The sequence below is a fragment of the Arvicanthis niloticus genome, chromosome 29 (assembly GCF_011762505.2).
Source record: "Arvicanthis niloticus isolate mArvNil1 chromosome 29, mArvNil1.pat.X, whole genome shotgun sequence".
Lineage (NCBI taxonomy): Eukaryota > Metazoa > Chordata > Mammalia > Rodentia > Muridae > Arvicanthis > Arvicanthis niloticus.
In genome coordinates, this window is record NC_133437.1 from 25552159 (window position 1) to 25572615 (window position 20457).

General features: G+C 52.0%; 2 protein-coding genes across 7 annotated transcripts in view; one reads left to right on the forward strand and one right to left on the reverse strand.

Moving 5' to 3' along the window:
• Positions 1-7596, reverse strand: Fkrp (fukutin related protein). Of its 5 annotated transcripts, none has more exons than XM_076927362.1 (3): positions 7548-7596; positions 5915-5977; positions 1-2766 (listed from the first exon to the last, which is right to left on the reverse strand). In XM_076927362.1, the coding sequence occupies exon 3, from the start codon at positions 2723-2725 to the stop codon at positions 1241-1243; it is 1485 nt and encodes a 494-aa protein (XP_076783477.1). In that variant the 5' UTR covers positions 2726-2766; positions 5915-5977; positions 7548-7596; the 3' UTR covers positions 1-1240. The 5 variants fall into 5 exon arrangements, with proteins under 5 accessions (XP_076783477.1, XP_076783480.1, XP_076783479.1 ...); XM_076927365.1 differs by having other exon boundaries at positions 5915-5974; positions 7548-7595; XM_076927364.1 differs by having other exon boundaries at positions 5915-5976; positions 7553-7573.
• Strn4 (striatin 4) overlaps positions 7134-20457 on the forward strand; it is a 25214-nt gene continuing 11890 nt past the window's right edge. The window contains exons 1-6 of one of the 2 annotated variants that reach the window (XM_076927359.1): positions 7134-7482; positions 13509-13612; positions 14010-14083; positions 15238-15316; positions 17362-17559; positions 19549-19690. In XM_076927359.1, coding sequence (XP_076783474.1) covers positions 7201-7482; positions 13509-13612; positions 14010-14083; positions 15238-15316; positions 17362-17559; positions 19549-19690 — 879 coding nt within the window. In that variant the 5' untranslated portion in view covers positions 7134-7200. The remainder of the gene's footprint in view (positions 7483-13508; positions 13613-14009; positions 14084-15237; positions 15317-17361; positions 17560-19548; positions 19691-20457) is intronic. The other variant, XM_076927360.1, reaches the window with a different exon arrangement.

Sequence of the window (20457 nt, forward strand, 5' to 3'; positions counted from 1 at the left end):
TTCATCTTGAATTTTTAAACTTTAAAGTAGCATAATTTAAGCCTTATTTAACAGTATACAGACTGGTAGTAGCAGTTTGAACATAATTTATATGCATAATTAAATGAGATTTAAAAAAAAAAACATTTAAATGGCACAGCCACCGCAAAGCTCCACTTGGGCACTATTTTTACAGCGGGACCTAAGGAGGAAGTGAAGTGTGGACCTTGAAACTGTGACTTGAGTTCAAGTCCCTTACTAGCCACTTCCTAAACTATCTGATTATTGGCAAGTAACTTTCATTTTGGCCTCAGTTTTCCTCCCCGGAAAATGGATGTAATAGCAGCGGTCACTTCCATGTGTATGCCTGGGCCTGCTAGGTCTTCGTAAATGTGAGCTATGGCGAAGGTTTATCCTTTCCTGGAAGCGGGGTGGGGGTGGGGGTGGGGTGGGGAGAAACAGGTGCAGAGGAGTGAAATAAAGAGGTAATATATTGGCCAGATCCCAAACCAGAGCTCAGTCAGTCCTTCAAGAGTAAGATGGGGTTAGAAGCAGCAGATACATCAAGCAGCACTCTCAAAGAAAAGTGCCACATTCAGCGAGGAGAGGAGGTGGCCAGTGCTGTCTTACCTCCCAGAGCCACTCCAAGAAAACCAGAGACAAAAAAGGATGAAGCAGAGCCGCGAGCGTTCATCAAACATGAAGAGCGGGACCGAAGCGCCCTCTAGTGGAGGAAGCAAGCACTAGCGCCAAGGGTTCTGAGGATCCTAAACACAAATGGAGGTGTTCAGTATCTCAAATGAAACACAGACTGGGTAACTAACTGGTCCAGGGCTACCTAAGCTGTATGTGGTAGACTGAGGCTGGCTGGTCTGCTCTCCGGACCTCACTTTCCAAGGGCCTACGGCTCTTGGAACAAAGGGCAGAGACTACGTAGAGCCCTAGACTGGACTCAAATCCCTGGGCTTTTCCATCGAAGGCCACCACTTTGCTCTCTGAAGAGGATGGGCTATGAGGGCTCTACACATAGACCCATCTCGAGGCTTAAGAATCTATGTGTTGCTCCAGTCTTCAGGTTCTGCTTCCTGCCAAAGCTGGACTTGTCCTGTGGGCTCCCTCCAATCTTCCTCCCCCCACCCCCCTCCAGTGCATAGCCCCATTGCCCAATTACAAACTGGTTCAGATCCATACAGCAACCGAGGCAAAGAACAGATTCCTATACCCTGCTGTTCATCTAGCCCCGGATGCAGGCACCAGAACTTCAGCCGCCTGTCAAGCTTAAGAGTGCAGGGTTGGGGTACTCCGGGTTCTCGATGACCCCAGGCCCAAACTTGAGCTCCAGGAAGCGACGGTAGTTGTTAGGGGCCTGTGCCATGAAACCGGCAAAGGGCAGGGGGACCAGTGGCTGCAGGAAGTGCTCTGGGAACTCTACATCCTGCCGGTGGTCCAGCCATGTGTCCTTAGTCATGACCCCATTGCGGGGGTAGAAGGGCCAGAGGTCCACGTGCAGGTGGTTGCTCTCGCTGTACTGCACTCGGAAGAAGTCGCCCTCCACCGCCTTTTCCCACACGAAGCCCCGTTCATCCACTACCGAGCCGGCCTCGGCGCCCCGCAACTGTTCGCAGTTGCCCACGTCCTCCAGGTAGATGCCCAGATCTACATCGTAGTCCCATGGGATGATGTCGCCGTGGCGGGCTGCACCAAGCAGCGAGCCGCCCTCCAACCAGTAGCGCACGCCCGCCGCCTCCAGCACGCCCACCACGTAGCGCGCAGTCTCGCGCAGTGCGCGCAGGCAGCAAGGTGGTGTCCAGCGGCCCTCGTACAGGTAAGCGGGTGTGTCGCCCGCCACCGTACCGAAGCAGCGCGGGCTCTCCTTGCTGCAGCCAAACCACTCGAGCCGCCCGCCTTCCCAGCTCACCAGGCGGATACCCAGCGAGCGCAGCAGCGCCGCCCTCCGTGAGCGCCCCTCGCGATCCGCCTTCCAGCGCGCGTGGGCGGTGGCCAGCGGGGGTTGGCGCGCCGCGGCGAAGGTCAAGTCCAGCAGCTGCACTGCCCAGCCACGCAGGGCGGTCTGTAGGAAGAGGCTGGTGGCCAGCGGCCGCGCCAGGGGCACCGAGAGGTTGAAGAGATCGCGGGAGCGCATTAGCAGCACGGCGTCGCCATCCAAAGCGTCGCAGCGGGGCGCGCTGGGCGCTGGGCCGTAGCGCGCAGTCCACTCCCGCAGGCTAATGTTCAATGCTAGACACCGCGCTGGGTTGGCAGTGGCGACCGGGGCGGCCACCAGGCGCGCGCTGCTCCCCCGGAGCGCCTCCACCATTCGCTCCAGGTGGCCTGGGGACTCAGCCCGAGTTCCATCAGGCACCAGGGCCACGAACTCGGTGGCTACGTAGGTCTCCGGGCGCGAGGCCGCTGCTGGCCGGTCCAGGGCTGGCTGGAGCAGGGCCAGGCGAACGTTGGGGATGCGAGGCAAGGCCAGGGGTGGGTAAGGGAGTGTGTCGGCCGCCACCACCACAGGCTGGGCTGGGTCCTGCTGCAGGAAGGAATCCACTAGCTCTGGCACAGCGTTGTCAAAAGCCTCAAATTCCCGAATCAGGACTGTGACTCGGGGACCAGTGGCAGAAGTCCGGCGGGGGCCCCGGGCCTGGGAGTTTCTGGGCTGGTGTTGTAGCCATGACACATAGAAGAAGACGAGGAGGTTGAGGATGATGGCGGCTGCCAGGGCAGCCCAACAGCGGGTGAGCCGCATGGGGCCCCGATGTCAGACCCTAGCCCGGGGGCCCAGGCATCCTGGGGAGACAGGATGAAAAGAGAGTGTGGCACAAGTTGTCAGCATTCCCTACCTTCGAACTGTCAGTTCCTCTTCCTGGATCTGATTTCAGGCCCTCCAGGAATTCCTAGGTTGGCTCATGCCCCTGCCCTGGCAGACCACCTGGGGTAGGGGAGGTGGTTACTGTCTCCCACTCAACTACACAGTGAGTTCTTAAGTTAATGTGTGAGGGCCCGTTTAAAACTAAAACCCCAAATTGAACCCAACACCCCTGCAAATGAACAGAACAATGCTGGTTGCTGCCAGAGGGTGGATTGAGAGCTGAGGACTGTTTGAACCTGGGGCCCTACCCATGCTAGACAAATGCTCTACCACTAAGCCACATGCCACTGGTGGATCCAGGAAGGTAGTTTAAGCACCCCCCCCCCCACACACACACACACTCAGTTTTAGTTTTGCAAGGTGAAACACTTCTGGCTCCTTATTTGCCCAACAGTGTTAGAGTGTTTAGAGGACTGTAGTTTGACACATTATCCCAGGCTACACAGCAGAGGCCAGTCTTGGACAATTGGTCTTTGTGCAGCTAACTATGTACGATGTTGGGTTTACAGGTGTGGCTCACAGTTGTACATGTACTCAGTACTACTGAACTGTGTGCGAGAGGTTGGTTTAAGGTGATAGATTTGATGCCAGGTATAGTAGATCACAATTTTTTTTAAAAAAAAGATTATTTATTATGTATACAGCCTGAATGTATGCCTGGAGCCCAGAAAAGGGCACCAGATCTCATTAGAGATGAGATATGAGCCATCAAGGGAATTGAACCTAGGACCTCTGGAAAAGGAGCCAGTGCTCTTAACCACTGAGCCATCTCTTCAGCCCTGGATCACAGTTTTTAAAAGCCATAGTACATTCTGTAATCCAGCCCTCAGAAGAGGGAGGAGGATGGGAAGTTCAAGGCAAGCATGAGCTACATAGTGAGACTTTCTGTCTCAAAAAATCCAAACCCAACCTAACCAAACCAAAACACAAAAATCTAAAAGTAGGAAGAGAAGGGAAGCAACAGCAGAAGCTGTCCTTTAATCCCAGCACTCGGGAGGCAGAGGCAGGTGGATCTCAATGAGCTTGAGGCCAGTCTGGCCTATGGAGTGAGTTCTAGGATAGCCAGGGATATAGGTGATTTTTTTTTTTTTTTTCCATTTAAAACAGGGCTGGGGGCAGGGCTTTGCAATAGAGGATGTGATGGTTTGTATATGCTTGGCCCAGGGAGTGGCACTATTAGGAGGTGTGGCCTTATTGGAGTGGGCGCGTCATTGTGGATGTGGATTTAAGACCCTCGGCCTAGCAGCCTGAAGTCAGTATTCTGCTAGCAGCCTTCAGATGAAGATGTAGAACTCTCAGCTCCTCCTGCACCATGCCTGCCTGGATGCTACCGTGCTTCCTGCCTTGATGGTAATGGACGGAGCCTCTGAACCTGTAAGCAAGTCCCAATTAAATGTTGTCCTTACAAGACTTGCCTTGGTCATGGTGTCTGTTCACAGCAGTAAAACCCTAACTAAGACAGAGGGCTAGTCTAACCATCAAGGGGTCCCCTGGGGTGGTGGCTTTTAGTGGCATAATTGTATAACATGAAAAGATACCTTATTCTCCTTGACCAATACAGTCAAGAAGAAGGGGAAAACAAACAAACACAAAGCAGGGCTGGAGCGATAAGTGATAAAGATCGATTGTTGCTCTTCCAGAGGACTGGAATTCAATTCCCTGTAACCACATGGCTGTCCACAACCATCTGTAACTCCAGTTCCAGGGGCTCTGGTGCCCTTTTCTGGTCTCTGTCGGCACTAGACATGCATGCAGGCAAAACACCCATACTCTTAAATAACAATAAATTGAGGCAGCAAGAGGTGAGGTCACTTGCTTAAAGTCATACATCTGAGAAGAGGGACATGAAATTTGATGCAAGAAGCTAGTTGCTGAATCCTGCTTCAAACCAGTAAGCCAATAGCACTTGCCTTTAATCTCAGCATTACAGAGGCAGAAACAGGGGCATCTCAATGACTCTAACACTAGCCTGGTGTATACAAACCTTGTCTTAAAACCAAAAAACCCTAGGAAACTGTTGTTTTGTTGAGATGGGGTCTCACTAAGTATTGAAGGCTGGCTTTGAACTAAGAACCTCTTGCCTTCTGACTGCTGGGATTACAGGTGTATGCCACTGTCCACCCAACTGATTTGTTTTTGCAATCACATATCCCAACTCTTAACACTACAGCTAAGCTGATGGGTGCTCTTAAAGCTGAATATGGCACATGACTTACCAGCCGAAAGTCAGCATATCAGCAAGTAGGTACTTTGTGGCAGGGTGTTTTGGGTTTGTTTTTGAGTCAGGGTCTTAATGTGGGCCAGGCTGACCTTGAACTAGGTATGCAGTTGAGGGATGATTGCTGCAAGGCAAGGGCTGGGCTGGGATTGCAGGCATACACCACCATCATTCACTACCAGCCGAGCTGTCTCCTCAGCTCCAACCCCAGCCTCTATGGTTCTGCAGATCTGAGAAGACAGGTGCACCAGTACAACTTAGTGGTAAGGTAGGAGAGCAGCACAGGGCAGGAGTGAGTAACACGGGGCTTTGCCTAGGAAAAGTGGTCAGGGAAGAGTGAAGCTGAGCTCTTCCTGGCTTTCCGTTCCTTCCCCCCACACATTATATATGCTGGGTCTGGTGTTAAATGCTTGTAATCCCAGCACTTGGGAAGTGAAGGCAGGAGGATTGAAAATTCAAGGTCATCCTTGACCACTGCTTGAGTTTGGGGCCAGCCTGGGCTACATGAGACTGTCAGAAAAAACAAACAAACAACAACAAAACAGTGCTTAAAGATGGCCCAGCAGTTTCTCGACACCAAGCCAGACCTGAGTTTAGTCTCCAGGACCCAAACAATGGAAGGAAAGAATCAACTCCAGCAAGCTGTCCTCTGACCTCCACACATGCATATACACACAATAAACAAATGAACAAGTGAAAACATTTAAGTGTATGTAAGTGTATCACTTGGAATTAGCTTGAGCCTTATCAACCACAGTAGGTACAAAAAGGAGACCTATTTAGGAAAGCCTTTAAGGACAGAAAGGGCAGTTATCCATGTAATTACTGTGACATCAAGGGACTCTTACCTCCCTAGGTTTCAGGCTGAGGGTGATCAAGAAGAGAGGTTCCACCTTGAGTCATCTGCCCTGCTGAGAGGGGAACCAGAAAACATCAAATGAGCCAACTCCTCACAAGATGCAATCTCATTCGACCCATGAAAGTAGCTTATGAAGTCACTGACTCTCTTTTTGTCCGTTTGAAGTCCATAAGCTTGGTTATCACTTCAGTTGTCTCAGGAGTGGCTTGGTGGGTAGGAGTCATCAATTGTGAGCTATAACTATCCCTCTTCCATAATGGTAGCCATAGGGCAGAAGTGACAGCAGTTGTTACCATGACAACCTCTTCCCTAGACACATGCATCCTTTGGAGCTAATCCTAAACACCCCCTATCTTACTGGACCTGATTGCTAGGATCACCAGACAGTGGGAGATTGCTGTGTTATAGTAACCAGGGCATGGCTTTGACTGTTTCTCATCTCTCTGGAAATGGTCCAGGCTCTGTAACCATAGCAACTGTCCCACAGCAGCACTTGTCTTCTAAATAAAAACACCTGGTAGGTTTGTCTATGGACCTCCCATATGGGAAGGGGAGATGGTTACCATGGTAATGCCAACTGGGTTGGCTGGGGGAGGAGTGGGGCAGAGGCATTCCTCTTAGAGGAATGTCTTTAGGGCTGGGTCTTTTTTCTACCTGAGCACTAGGTGAGGGGAGGTTGCTATAGTAACTGAAGAGGCTAGGGTCAGAAGAACCACCTGGGACTTGGGTTACCTTAGCAACCTCCTCCTAGTGCAATGATAGTAGAGGTTTGGGACTCCACATATGCAAAATGGGAAGGGGCTGGAAGGGGCCTCCAGGTTGGATAGGGGTTACTATGACAACCGACTTCTTCGGGACAGAGCCAACTCCTCACCCCAGGTCTTTTTTTTTTTTTCTTTCTTTCTTCTAGTAAGTGAAAGAGATGGGGTATATTTACATCTGGAGGGGATAGGACTCTGACATTGGGGAGAAGGCAGGAAAAAAAGTCCGGTCTGGTCTCACTCCTGCAAAGGAGACAATTGCGAGGGGCCCTGGGTCCTTTGCCTACGTTGAGGCAGCCCCTCCCCCTCCTTGTCAGCACCCCCGCCCGCGCGCACCACCGGGGTCGACCCTGTGGGCGAGGCTCGCGCCCAGCCCCGTGCTCGTCTCCGCTCCCCTCGCCCTCCCAGCGCGGGCGCGCGCGCGCGCACGCGAGGCGGGGGTGTGTAAGTGCGAAGCTGCGCGTTCGCGCAGGCGCGCGAGGCACAGCGGGCGCGGGCCGGCCCCGGGGCCTCCATGATGGAGGAGCGAGCGGCCGCAGCGGTCGCATCGGCCGCCTCCTCCTGCCGCCCTCTGGGCTCGGGCACCGCTCCCAACCCGACAGCGGCGGCCCCGGCCTCCAGCCCGGCTCCTGGGCCCGGCCCGGTAGGTAAAGGAGGTGGTGGCGGAGGCAGCCCGGGCTCCACGGCGGGCCCGGAGCCCCTCAGCCTGCCTGGGATCCTGCACTTTATCCAACACGAGTGGGCACGCTTCGAAGCCGAGAAGGCCCGCTGGGAGGCCGAGCGCGCCGAGCTGCAGGTGAGCGCCGCCGCCGCCCTCCCGCGCCCCCCGCCCCAGCCCTGCCCGGCCCGGCCTCGCCTCACCCGCCGCCGCCGCCGCCGCCGCCGCCATCTTGGAGCAATGGCCGCCGGGACGGCCGGGAGGGGGCGGGCAGGGCCGGCGACGGGCCGGCGGCGGGGTCCCCGGGGCCTCGGGGCGGGACAGGGCCGGGACGGGTCGGCCGGGAGCCGCGAGTAGGAGTGACGGGCTTAAGCCCAGAGGGTCTGAGCGATGCGACTTGGGGGGGTCCTCGGGGACAGAGTGCTGAGAAAGTGGATGGGGTCTGGGCGAATAAATGCGCTACACCTAACCTCCGGATCCGAACCAGAAGCTGGCTGTCGGGGTAGGATGGAGTAGGTGTCTAGTGGGGTGACACGTTCGTAGCATCCACTGGGTGCAAGGAGTGGAGAGAGGAAGACTGGAAGCTGGGATGGGGGACCTTGGGGGAGTGGCTGGCCTGGAGCAATTGAAAGGTGGCTGGCTGTGTGAGGGCTTCAGAGGCTGGGAGGAAGCTTGATGGGAGGTGTCCCAGGATGAAGTGTGTGGCCTCCTGTCAAGAAGGACACTTTGGCCATGTGTGGGTACAGTGTAGGGGAGGGGATCGTTTGAGGGGAATCGCGGAGAGGGCAGAGGACATACTTTAGGCTCCGCTAGGAGAGCTTGAGAGTAGGAAGCGACAGTTTGGGTGCTTGAAGGGATTAGGTTCCGGTATGAAAGATTTGAGGATGTTAGGTAGAAAACCCTGAACTGTAGGGGCGTTTGTTGAGTATATCCAGTGTGAAAGCAGGAGCGCCCGTGATGCATACGGTGGAGAGGAATGGAGATGTGCCTTTGGGTGATGAGTAAGGGGGAAAGACAGCGTGAGGAGGGACTCCATGAGGGAAGTGTTTGTGTAAGGTCCTGTAAAGGGTCCCGATGGTTTGTGGAGAAGAATTTGTCAGGTGATAATTCGTGGAGTGTGAGTTGGGCTGGGCTCTGTGACCTTGAGCAAGGTACTGCTTGTGGATAGTGGCCTTCCAGATGTAGGGAGTCAGGAAGGGTGAGCACTTCAGGGCCTTCAGGGGTGGGCCACCGGGAGTCAAATGGTTCCTAGGCTGGGATGTTATTAACAAAAACAGTCAGTGCTTGGTTTCTGGCAACCCATCTTTCTGTTTCCAATGTGCTCTTTCCTGTCAAATTGAAATAGGGCCCCAGATAAGTGACTGATTCAGTTTTTGTCCATGAGATGAATGCCGAGAGTGTTTGGCTGTTGTGTTTTTCCCACCCTTGAGAGAGAAATCCTTATGTAAGTGCTCCTCATGTCGTGCCCAACTCTAACTCGGGCTCTCTCCCAGCATACATCTCATCAGACCTTCTCAATGCCCCATTATGTAGGCAGGACCAATGTCATTACCTCACTCAGTAATAATGACAGCAGCTGCTATTTATTCAGGGCATATTATGTGCCTGACACTGTATTAAGTATTATGATACATGCTATCATTTAATTTTTGTGGCATTCTGAGAGCGGAAATGGTACCCCTCTGTTTTTAATAAGCAGGAGAGGGAGATATTGCGGGTCACAGCAGTGGTGGCAGTGCTCACCTGTGTCTTTTCCCTCTCTGACACTGAGCACAGGTGAGAAAAGTCTCCAGGGAAGCTTAGAGGCCTCACCAGGTCACCCAAGACACCAGAGCAGAGTGGGCAGGCTGAGTCTTAGCCTTTGGAGCTTGACAGGAGCACAACTGACAGCATCCACTGTAATGTCCTTGCTGTGTAGCCCAGACTCCACTCAGACTTTACAGGTGTGCTACCTCCAAATGAGAGGTCTTTCCACACACTTAGGAACCTTCTGTGGAATCACAGAGAATACTCTGTAAGGCTCCAACATCACCAACTTCATGGTTTTGCTACTTTTGTTCATTATAAGTCAAACATAAGTGTATGCACACACACACACACACACACACACACACACACACATGTGCACACACACCCCCAGAATGTGCTAGAATATGCCGCATTTGACACTTCCTAAGTCGAGTATTTGGTTCCCTTTCCCCATCAGCACAGAGAGTACTTACTTTTGATAACTTGGGTAGTATTCCCTTGGGTATTTACACCACAGTTATTTAATTTGACCCTTGTCAATGGATTTTCAGGATTATTTCCACCTTTCCCCCTGCCCGAAATGTCTCTGAGGCCTCAAGAGCAGCTCAGTTGTTAAAGTTCGTGACGTGAAGGATGCAGACTTGAGTTTGATCCCCAAGAGCCCACCTGAGAAAGCCAGGCCGGGTGGCACACATGTGTAATCCAGTATGGCAGGTTCCTGGCGCACACTGGCTAGTCATCCTTCCCAAGGGGGATGGCGGGAACACACATGAGAGAGAGCTAGCTCCAGGCTAGTGAGGGGCCCTGTCTCCAAAACAAAGTGGAGGGTCCTGAGGAATGGTGTTTCCACATACATGTACACATAACACAAAATATGGCTTTGCTGACAGCGTTTATCCTGTGAGAGTGGCATGGAATAGTGAAGAGGGAGTGTTTATAAAATGATGATCCCTCTGTCTTTTGTTCTTTTTACATTTTTATTTTATTTATTTTATTGTTTCGTTTCAAGACAGGATCTCACACTGTAATCCTGGCACTCACTATGCAGAACAAGCTGAGCTGGCCTTAAACTCAAAGAGATCCTGCCTCTTCCTCTGAGTGTTGGCACTGAAGGTGTGCACTGTGTGGAGATTAGATGACAGATTGCAGGAGTTGATGCTTTCCTTCTACCATGTTGATCTGGAGATAGAACTCAGGCAGCAGGCTTGGCAGCTGGCATCTTTATTCTCTGAATAAGCTCCTTGGCCCACACACCTCTTTCTATTTATTTATTTATTTATTTATTTATTTGCTTGCTTATTTTTGAGGCAGGATCTTGCTATATAGCTGTGGCTGTATTGAAATGCCATATGTAGATCGGTAGATTAGACTGGCCTTAAATTCCCTTTGGCTCATCCCCATCCCAACCCGCAATACCTCTGGATCCTGGGGGCTGGAATTAGAGGTACTCACTACCTCATCTGGCCTTTTTTTGTTTTTTTGAGTCAGGTCTTTACTCTGTACCCTAGGATGGCCTTGAACTCACAATTCTTATGCCTCAGCCTCTGGAGTGCTAGAATTACAGTCGTGCACCATTCCAGGTGTAACCCCATCCTTTGTAATGGGTGTGCACCAACACATCTCACGACAGCATCTCTTCTCACCTACCTTTCTTCCACTCAGCACTCACACTTCTGAAGGGCAACGTCCATGAGACCCTTCATGACTGGGCAGTGTCAGCACTGAGGAGCTAGCCCTGACTGTTTTTGATAAGAGGCTCACTGTGCAGTCAGTGCCCAGGACACCAGAGGAAGAGGGCTGGCCCAGAGACTGCAGAGATGAGAGCAGAAAAGAGGCGGAGGTGTGCTGTGATATAAGTGGAAATGTGTTAGGATGGGTGGTTCCTGCCCCTTAAAAGCTTCTAGACCAGCAGAAGAGCTGCTTTACTTAGGAGACTGCAGAGAACTGTCTGCACTCATGCATAAAGTCAATTGTGGGGCTCCATTGTGTGCTTCTGAGAAGGGAGCCCTTGGGGAGAGGTCTCAACCTGATGCTCTGGAGATGGAGAGAGCAGACATCAAGGAAAAAGGACTGTGCAGTCCCTTTTTCTCCTCCACCTCCTGTGGAAGCTCTCCTTGCCAGGAGTTTTGTGACCTATAGGCTCCAGGCCACGCACTGAATGGGAGCTGGAGAACTGGAAGGTCTGCAGCAGGAGTGGCTCTGTGTTTAGGACTTTGCCTTAGAGAGAGGAGAATCTGAGAGAGATGGCAGATCTCGGTGTGGGAATCCTGTGGATGGAGGGCATGGCACTTCCAGCTCCCCAGCTCTGCTGTCATCATGGAAGAGACTGACAGGCTAGTGCCAGCACTTCCCATTTTTGGTGGGATTCCACTGATCCAAGACACTTCAGCCACGTCTTCCTGGTTCTCCTTCCTCTTCTCTACCAGAGGAACTGGGAAAAGGACAGCAGAATAGAGGGTGTTGGTGAGGCCCCCACTCAGCCATTCTTCCAGGCTTTAAAAAAGTTTTCATTGTATTTTTTTCACTCATGTGTTATTGGGTATTAATGCCACCATACCCAATTTTATGTGGTACTGGAAATCAAATTTAGGACTTCATGCATGCTAGGCCAACATGCTACCATGCTCAGCACAGTCCCAGGGTTTCTGCCCCTTTTATTGGGGTGCCTCTTCTTTGAGCCTTGCTAATTTCACACTTGGTTCTCCACATTGTAGCTGTATGACTTTGATAACTTGCACACCTGGTTGTAGTTTTCTTCTGTGGATTCCCTGTGCTTCTCCAGTAGACATCTTGTTCATCATCTTCCCCTCCACTTCCTGTGGAAGCTCTCCCTACTAGTTTTGTGACCTATAGGCTCCAGGCCACACACTGAATGGGAGCTGGAGAACTGGAAGGTCTGCAGCAGGAGTGGCCATGATCGGTGGCCATGATCCTCTCAACGTACTTTCTTCACTAATCCTGGTTCACATTCTGATGCAGCCTTGATGCAATTTTAAGAGTATCTTCAGTCTGCCCTGCCCTGTTGTCTCTGTCTTCTGCCTGCAACTCTCTTCCTCCCTCAACTAGCTTCTGGTCAGCCTCAGTTCTCTGTTAGTCCCAAGTTAAAATGGAGATGAGAGATAGCAAGCCTGGAGCACAAGGACAGGGGAGATAGGTCAGGGCCCTGCTAGCACAAAGAGCAGCTTGCTGGACATCTGAACACTGCCTGGAGCCAGCCAAGTCAGCCTGTGGGCTTTTGGGGGAGCCCTGGAAGCACTTATGCAGATCTGTGATGTTCAGGAAGTGGGGTCCCAGGAAGACAGACATCTGCAAGGGCCTGCCTTTCCAAGCTCTCTTCCTGATGATGGGTTTTTGTTTTGTTTTCTTTTGGTTCAAGGGTTAGGTCCCTTGGCTAGATGGGTTTTTGAATTGTGGACAGGGAGAGAAAATGAAGAGAGGCAGAGACAGGTACTGACACAGAACCCCTCATGCAGGCTGGAGCTGCATATGAGAGGCAGTGCTCACAGTGCTCCATCCTCTTAGCAGAGGAAGACCCCATGAACTACTTAGTGTCTGCAGCAAAGCAGCAGGACGCAGGCCTGGCTCTTAGGCTGCCTTGGACTGGAACAGTGAAGCTGCTCTGAGAAAGTCAGCAATAGTGCCAGGCTCTGGGTTTTGGTAGAAGGCCTTCAAACATGATTGGGGAGCCACAGGATTCTGTCTTAAGGCAGTTGGTCCAGTGTCTCTAAATGACATGGTGACAGACTGGAGCCTACTGGGGCAGCCCAAGCTAGCAGACAGATAGCCAAGCTTGACGGGAACCATAGGCCATGTCTGTGGCACATCTTCTCATGCCTTGGGCAGCATAAAGCTTCGAACAGCTTCTTCTGCATTGCAGTGGGAGCTGAGCCCAGCCTCCTACTCTTGTCCCTGAGTGCCAGAAGTAGCTTCCTACGCTTCCCAGCAACTGATGCTCTGAAGGAATAGTGGGACACCACCTCCACTAGCAACCATAGGGACAACAGCTGATGGGGGTGGGAAGGAGTCCAGGGCTGTTAATACTTAACACCCCCAACACTATCCCTGACCTAACTCCTCAGAAGGCTACAGCCAAGTCAGGCCCTGCTGTCCCTGTTTGAACTTCCTGGGTCAAAGGTGACTCCTCAGCTTTTTTTTTTTTTTTTTTTTTTTGGTAGAGTCTTAGCCTACTCTGGACCCGAACTAATAGCAATCCCTCTGCCTCAGCCTCCCGAATGCTGAGATTATAGACTGAGCTCTTTTATGGGTGGCATACCTAGAGACCCTGGAGGTGGGTTCAGCATGTCATCTCTTTTCACTGAACCCTGGCATTGCTGTTGGGGAGGGACTAAAACTGTGCTTGAATAAGGAAGGAGACAGCCCCTGAAACTGCTGTCCTCCTTTCTTTTCTGTCCCAGGCTCAGGTGGCTTTCCTCCAGGGCGAGAGGAAAGGGCAAGAGAATCTAAAGACGGACCTGGTGCGCCGGATCAAGATGCTGGAGTATGCACTGAAGCAGGAGAGGTGAGCTCTGCCCCTGCTAGAGAGGTCACTGGCAAGCTGCTAACTACACTTTGCCAGCGAAAGAAGTTTCTCTACTGTCCTCTTCATCCCTAGGAGTGTGTAAAGCAGGTTGTAGTGGGTGTGATTCAGATGCCAGTAGCAGCATTAGGGCTTTGGCAAACCTACTATGTGCTCTAGTTCTGGACAGCAGCTACCTTGCTTATTTTTGCCATTGTCTGATGATATTGCTGGCTGTGGTTCTGGCAAGGAACTGAGGTTTCAGGAGGAGGGAGGACACCTTTGAGAATCCTAGAGCTTGTAGGTCAGGGAGCTGATGGAGGAGGCCCTGGGCTTCCTGAGGTGGTCTCTTACCCTGTCTACTCTCCTCTCTCTACTCATTTGTTATTTGTTCTTTTAGGGCCAAATATCATAAACTGAAGTTTGGTACAGACCTGAATCAGGGGGAGAAGAAGGCAGATCTGTCAGAACAAGGTACCCACCCTTGCATCCTCCCTCGGCCACCCCCAGCAGAGCAGCTGCTTGGCATAGAGACGTTGCAGATGGCCATGGGGTGGGGCAGAGTTGCATCCTCAGGGTCTCTTCCCACCACTCCTGTGTCAGACTGTGTCCAGTCTTACCTGTCTGCTATCTTGTTGTCCTCCCAAGGACATGATGGATGGCCAATGGATGGCCATGCATCTCCTGCATCCTTCTGTTAGGAGAGTGAGTGTAGGCTGTGGAAAGTGTAGGGAGAAAACTGAAGAGGTGGTGTTTGCATTGGGTTGTCATTCAGTCATTCACACACACACACACACACCCCAATTGATATGTGAGGTGCTGGCTTCCTGTCACAGAGCAGGGCACAGCAGAGAGCAGAATAGACATGTGCTTGTTCTGTGGGCACTGGCAGCTTAAGCTTCTGGAAGGAGGAAACAGATGTCCATGGGTGTGAGGGAATGTTTTCAGGTGAAGCACTAGTAGTGTCTAGTCAGGAGGCCGCAGTGGCAAGGGTACCAAGTGTGCATGGCTGTGCCAGTGATGTTTGGAGCTTGGTTCCAGGGCTCTGTGGAATTCTTGCTTGCAGGGCTAAGGGAGGTCTTCACTTCATGCCATGCTTCTCCTACTGAGATGTAAACTCTTGGCTGGGGTGGCCCAGGCATCCAGCCAGGCCTTAATGGACAGAGGTCCGGTGGATACCTGATGAGCAATGCAGAGAGTTGGTTTCCCAGCCAAATTCACCTCAGCCTGAGAGGTGAAATGTCTGGCCACTCCCCTTGGTTCTCAGCATGGGAAACACAGCAGCCTCAGGAAATGCACAGCTGATTGGACTCCAGCCTGCTCATTTTCTAGAGCCAGACTACCCACTCCTTGCATAGGAAAGCAGCAACCAGCCATGCATGTGGAGGCACTGCTCTGCTATTCTTGGTGGTGGTTGACAGGGGCCAGTCAAGAGCCTAACAGTGAGGAGAGCTTCCAGGAGAGGAGTCACTCAGAGGGGAAGTGTGGGTGGAGAGCACTTGGGAAGTGGGGACAGGCCTGTGATGGTGGCAGATTCATTCAGACTTGATGTGAGAAGATGGAGGGGTGACGGGAGGGTGTCCGTGCCCTGACTGAGACAGCCTTCTCTCCTCTTTCTCTCTCTCTAGTCTCCAATGGCCCTGTAGAGTCGGTCACACTGGAGAACAGTCCATTGGTGTGGAAGGAGGGGCGACAGCTTCTGCGACAGTGAGTGATGGGAGGGGAGGGACAGGATGGGACATGAGACTTCGCAGCATACTTGGCTCAGGAGATAGGCCCAAGGAATCCACAGTCCTTCCTGTCCCCCTGGGACATGATCACCATTCCACCCAGACAGAGCCTGAATGACCTGTCACCCAGTGGGAAATAGACAGAAGTTTGGAGTAGGGGGTACCCCTTGACACACACACCCCCCTAACATGATCTTATATGCCTCTCTGGTATTTCCTTTTACAAGAGTAATGTTGGGGGAAAATATTTTTAACATAGTGAAGTTAAATTATAGCAGTAGTAGTACCGGGGTGCTGTGGGTTCAATACAGAAAAGGTAAGCTCTGCTGGCCTGCCCTCTGAGAGGTGAGCTGTCTTGCCTCCTGACTGGAGAAAGGCCTCAAACACAGAATGAGTGGGCCTCCAGCCTCTAACCAAATCTGGATTTTTATTACTATAAAGATTTTAGCATTTTAGGATATCTGAGAAGTAAATAATCTTATTTCTGAGGAAATGTGGCCCTGTTCTTCTTTGTGTCAGTCTTACTACTTGGAGAGGTACTGTGAGTCCCTCAAGTGGTGTGCTCCATGCTGTGTAAGAGTCAGGATGCTTTTTTTTTTTAACTGTCCCTGTGATTTGTAATGCTTTTACTAAGTATTGTCAAATCCCACATATGAATTAGCTAGATTACATAATGTTAAGAACTTAATGGAGTGGAGTGTGTGGTTTAAGGGCTGAACCCTTAGTTATTGTGGGCCAGGCCCTGGGGTCCATCTACAGCACCACAGAAATCACCACTATGTAATAGGTACCCTGCTGGAAAGCCAAAGAGGTGTTGTACTGAGAGCTACTTTAAAACTTAAGTCTAAGATGAGTGACAGACCTCAGGAAGCTGACCTTTACTGTCTTCAGCTCAATATATGCAAACCACTGGTAGCTTAAGTGGGCACAAATAACCCCAGAGGGTTGTGAAACAAATATAATGGGAGCATGGGCCTGGCATTATACTCATGTCTCCCTGTCCTCTGGTACCCCATAGTACCTGTATTATGTAATAGCTGGCTTGCTCCTGGTTCTCACTGGTGCCAACACCATTTGATAAATGCATAGAGGGCCACAGTGAGATCTCAGGCAGTCACCCCTAGAGCCCACATTCCAGATTGCCAGGCATCTCTATCTCTTTTGTTCCCTGAGGAATAAGAGCCTGGGCCACACACAGGCATTGCAGAGGTAGGACAAGAAAAAGAAGGGCACAGGCATCCAATGGGTCCTGCAGCAGAGCAGCGAGGCAGTGTTGTCCCTTAACTGTGGAAGCCGCAGATACCCACGATTGACTTTTTGATCTTCTCTTCTTTTTCTTTTTCCTTTAGGCCAGTCTCAGCTGGCTTCAGTTTTTTAAGTTGCAGAAGTAATAAATGCTCAGGTGTAGAAGTAAGTAGACCACAGGCTGCGGATGTAGCGCAGCGGTAGAGCGCTTGCCTCGCATGCTCAAGGCCCTGGGGTCCATCCCCAGGACTGCAGAAAAAACAGTGTACTCTTGTGTCCTGTATCCTCCCCTGCAGAGGTCACTGTTGCTCAGTTTATGTCTGTCTTCTAGGCATCCAGGAAGCAAGCACAAGGGTGTGTCTGTGTGTGATGACAACATACACACACCATCACACTCTTCTTTCCATCTTTATTAAACCCGGGATCCCATGGGAACATGGAACATCCACCATGTTCACTGTGCTGCTGATCATAGCCATCTCTCTGTGGCACTCTGCCTTGTCACCTTCTGCCTAGCGTCCATCAGTGGACATCTGGCTGTTCCTGCACGTGGGCTCTCCCCTACATGTTGGGGACACCGTGTGCCATAGCAGCGTGCATGGGGACCAGGGCTTCCATTGATAAGTATCGGAAGCAAAGCTGCTGCTCAGGGGTTGCTTCTGAAAAACCGCCATCTGCTCTTCGGTGGCCCCTCAGAAGGCTGCTGGCTTCTGCGTGGCCCCAGCAGTCAGAAGCAGCTCAATTCATGTGTTACCTGCCATGGCTCTGCTCCCACAGATACCTGGAAGAGGTGGGCTACACAGATACCATCCTGGACATGCGGTCCAAGCGTGTGCGTTCCCTTCTGGGCCGTTCGCTGGAGCTCAATGGGGCTGGTGAGCCTGTCGAGGGGGCCCCCAGGGCTTCACCAGGCCCTGGGGGACTTAGCGGTGGCGAGTCTCTACTAGTAAAACAGATTGAGGAACAGATCAAGAGGTGAGACCCTGTTTCATCCTTTGTTCTTCTATCCCCTGGGGAAGGCTGGGCAGGAAGTCAGGTGCTCCCAGCTAGTCTGCCAGCCCTTCTAGATTGTGTTGTGTGCTTCCCCTTCAGGTTGTCACATGGCCTCTTTTTCTAGCTGAGGACAGACCTTGGGGTAGGGTAGGATGGGGTGGGGGAGGATTGGCTGCAGAGGATAACAACATGTGAGGCCTTCACTCTTGTCTTAGGGACTCATTTTGTTCATCTTCCCACCAGTAGTTGGTACCCATCAGAAGCAGAAATGTCATTAGGTGATGCTAGGTGCTATGAAGCATGTGAAGAGAGTGACAGGAGATTGCCAGATATTGTATGCCCCTGGGGTCACAGCTACTCAAGAGGCAGAGGCAGGACTTGCTTGAGCCCAAGGATTAGAGACTAGCCTAGCCAAAAAGGAGGAGGAAGAAGAAGAAGAAGATGGGGGCATGAAGCCCTAGTTTCCATCTCTAACATTGTATAAACCAGACATCGAAAGCAGGCTCATGCCTGTAATCCCAGAACTAAGGTCACTTTTGGCTACAGAGCACATTCGAGGCCAGCCTGGTCTACATGATACCCTTTCTTTTAAAAAAAAAAAAAATGTAACAGAAGTCATGCTCCTCTTGGTGGCTGGGAGGGAGGACCACTTTGTGGGGGTGGCATTTGTCCAGAGAGTAGCAGGAAGAGTGTTCTCTAGGCAAGGGAAGTACTGGAGACAGAGAGTGCTCAGTGCGTGTGGAGAGCAGGAGACCCATGCTGCATGGCTGCTGCAGTAAACACATGAGCCTTGTGGCCTGTGGTCTGTGGTGACGCCAGATCTCAGGAGGCAGATCACAGAGTGCCTCCTAGGCCACGATAAACAGTGGGTGCTTACCCACAGGGCTGTGGGAAGCCAATGCTTTCCAGCAGAGGTATATCATTTGACATCTTAGTTTGCTTCGAGGAGAGATTGAGGAAGCAGGGAGGCCAGGTGGGGCTCACTGTGCGATCCAGGCCAGGGCTGGTGTGTCTTAGCAATGGACAGGTAAGAAATGTGCACTTTTAAAGGCTTGGGGAGCAGGGGGAGGGAGAGAGGAAGAAAGAAGTGTGGGAAATGGACTGGCACCTCCTGAGGTCAGGAACCAGAGGGGAACAGCAGGAACTGATCAGCAGTTGTGCAGCTGTGTGGAGGGTAAGATGCTGTGTGTCTACAAGAGCCCTAAAGATCTCTAGTTTATCACACACTGATGTGTTTGAGAAGGGCTCCAACTGCACATCCTGAGGTCTCCTAAGGCAAGAGTTTGGCAAAAAGAGCTAAAGGAGGAAGCAGCCATCGAGGAGGCAGAGGTGGGTGTGGAAGGAGGAAGTCCTCAAAAGAAAGTGTTTTGAAATGGCATGAGGATGCTCTACATTGATTTCCATGGGAAGCAGTAACTGTGTCTTGGCGATTCACAGCTCTGGTGTGACAGTGGACAGCAGGAGAGAGGGCATCTGAATATCTGTGCTACCTGCACTTGGTATTGGGGTCTGGCTCCCCTGGGAGACAGACAGAGGAGGAATGTTGCCTATATGGTGGGGCAAGGCTCTCTCTCCATGTCCATGTTAGTTGATGGTTGAAGGGTTGGAGGTGACTGGGTGTTGCAGAGTGGCTGCTGCCTCTGGCTGATTAGGGCAGGGGGCTGCTGGGCAGGGACAACGTCTTAGCCAGCTTATATCTGAGTTGTCCATATGTGGACGGGAATGTTGAGGGTTGGGGGCTTGCTCTGTCACCACAATTGGAACTCAGTGTTGTGGGAGGCATAGCCTTAAGTTTGTACAAGGGTTCCAGGGATGATGGTACACGCAGAGGCTTGGTAGGAGGCTGTGCATGCTCAAAGCCAAGGCTCCTTGGAGCCTAGGAGCTCAGGTACATCTGGAGGGTCTCCCTCTCTGGGTTCTGTCACCTGGCAAGCACCTGGTATCTCTCTTGTCTCCTTCCCCGTCTTGCAGGAATGCAGCGGGCAAAGATGGGAAGGAGCGCCTGGGTGGCTCGGTACTGGAGCAGATACCCTTCCTGCAGAACTGTGAGGACGAAGACAGCGATGAGGATGATGAGCTGGACAGTGTGCAACATAAGAAGCAACGTGTGAGGGTGAGCCTTCCATTACTGACTTCTGCTCTGGCCCTCTGGCCCCAAATAATGCCCCATCCTACCCTCCTATTTATGGTCCTGCAGGCCAGCTCAGTGCCCTGACCCACTTAGGCTGCCTTTGTCCAAATGTGCCTGGACTCAGGCCTGGGTGACATCTGGGGAGTCAGTGTGATCTGGGGCATTCTGGTCTGCTACTGTGATCAGGACCTTTGCCTGTGGACAGTGACCTTGGGAGCATCCTGCTTATCAGCATGTCCTCACATCTGGCTCCCAGCGCCCAGTGTGGCTGTACCTTTTGGGCTCTGTACTTTTTTTTCTTCTTCTTCAGAATTTTGTCTTTGGTCATGGGTGTGGCCTTAGTTGCCCATTGAGCATCTGCTGAGCCCTTTACAGCCCAGCTCTGAGCAGGTATGGGTCAAGAAGGCACAGGTCCAGACCACAAGTGGATCAGTAGTGGCCGGGGTGCACGGGAGGGGAGGGGAGGGGAGGGGATGTGCTGAGGGGGAAGCAGAGACACCAGCTGTGGGGAAGACCTCAGTTTTCCACTTTTCCTGATGTAGCTTCTGTGGCCCTTTCCCACTCCATCCAGACACCCCTTCTCTGCCTTGCTCTGGGTTCCCTTCTCCAGACCCTAACAACCCCTTAGGGTATGTGTTGGGGAGGCTTGGCTTCCATTGTGTCTTTAGGGTTCTCAGCATGACTTAGCACAGGGTCCTGTCCTGTGGGAGTCTGATGGGAGCCAAATACACAGACCTGGAATCCTGAAG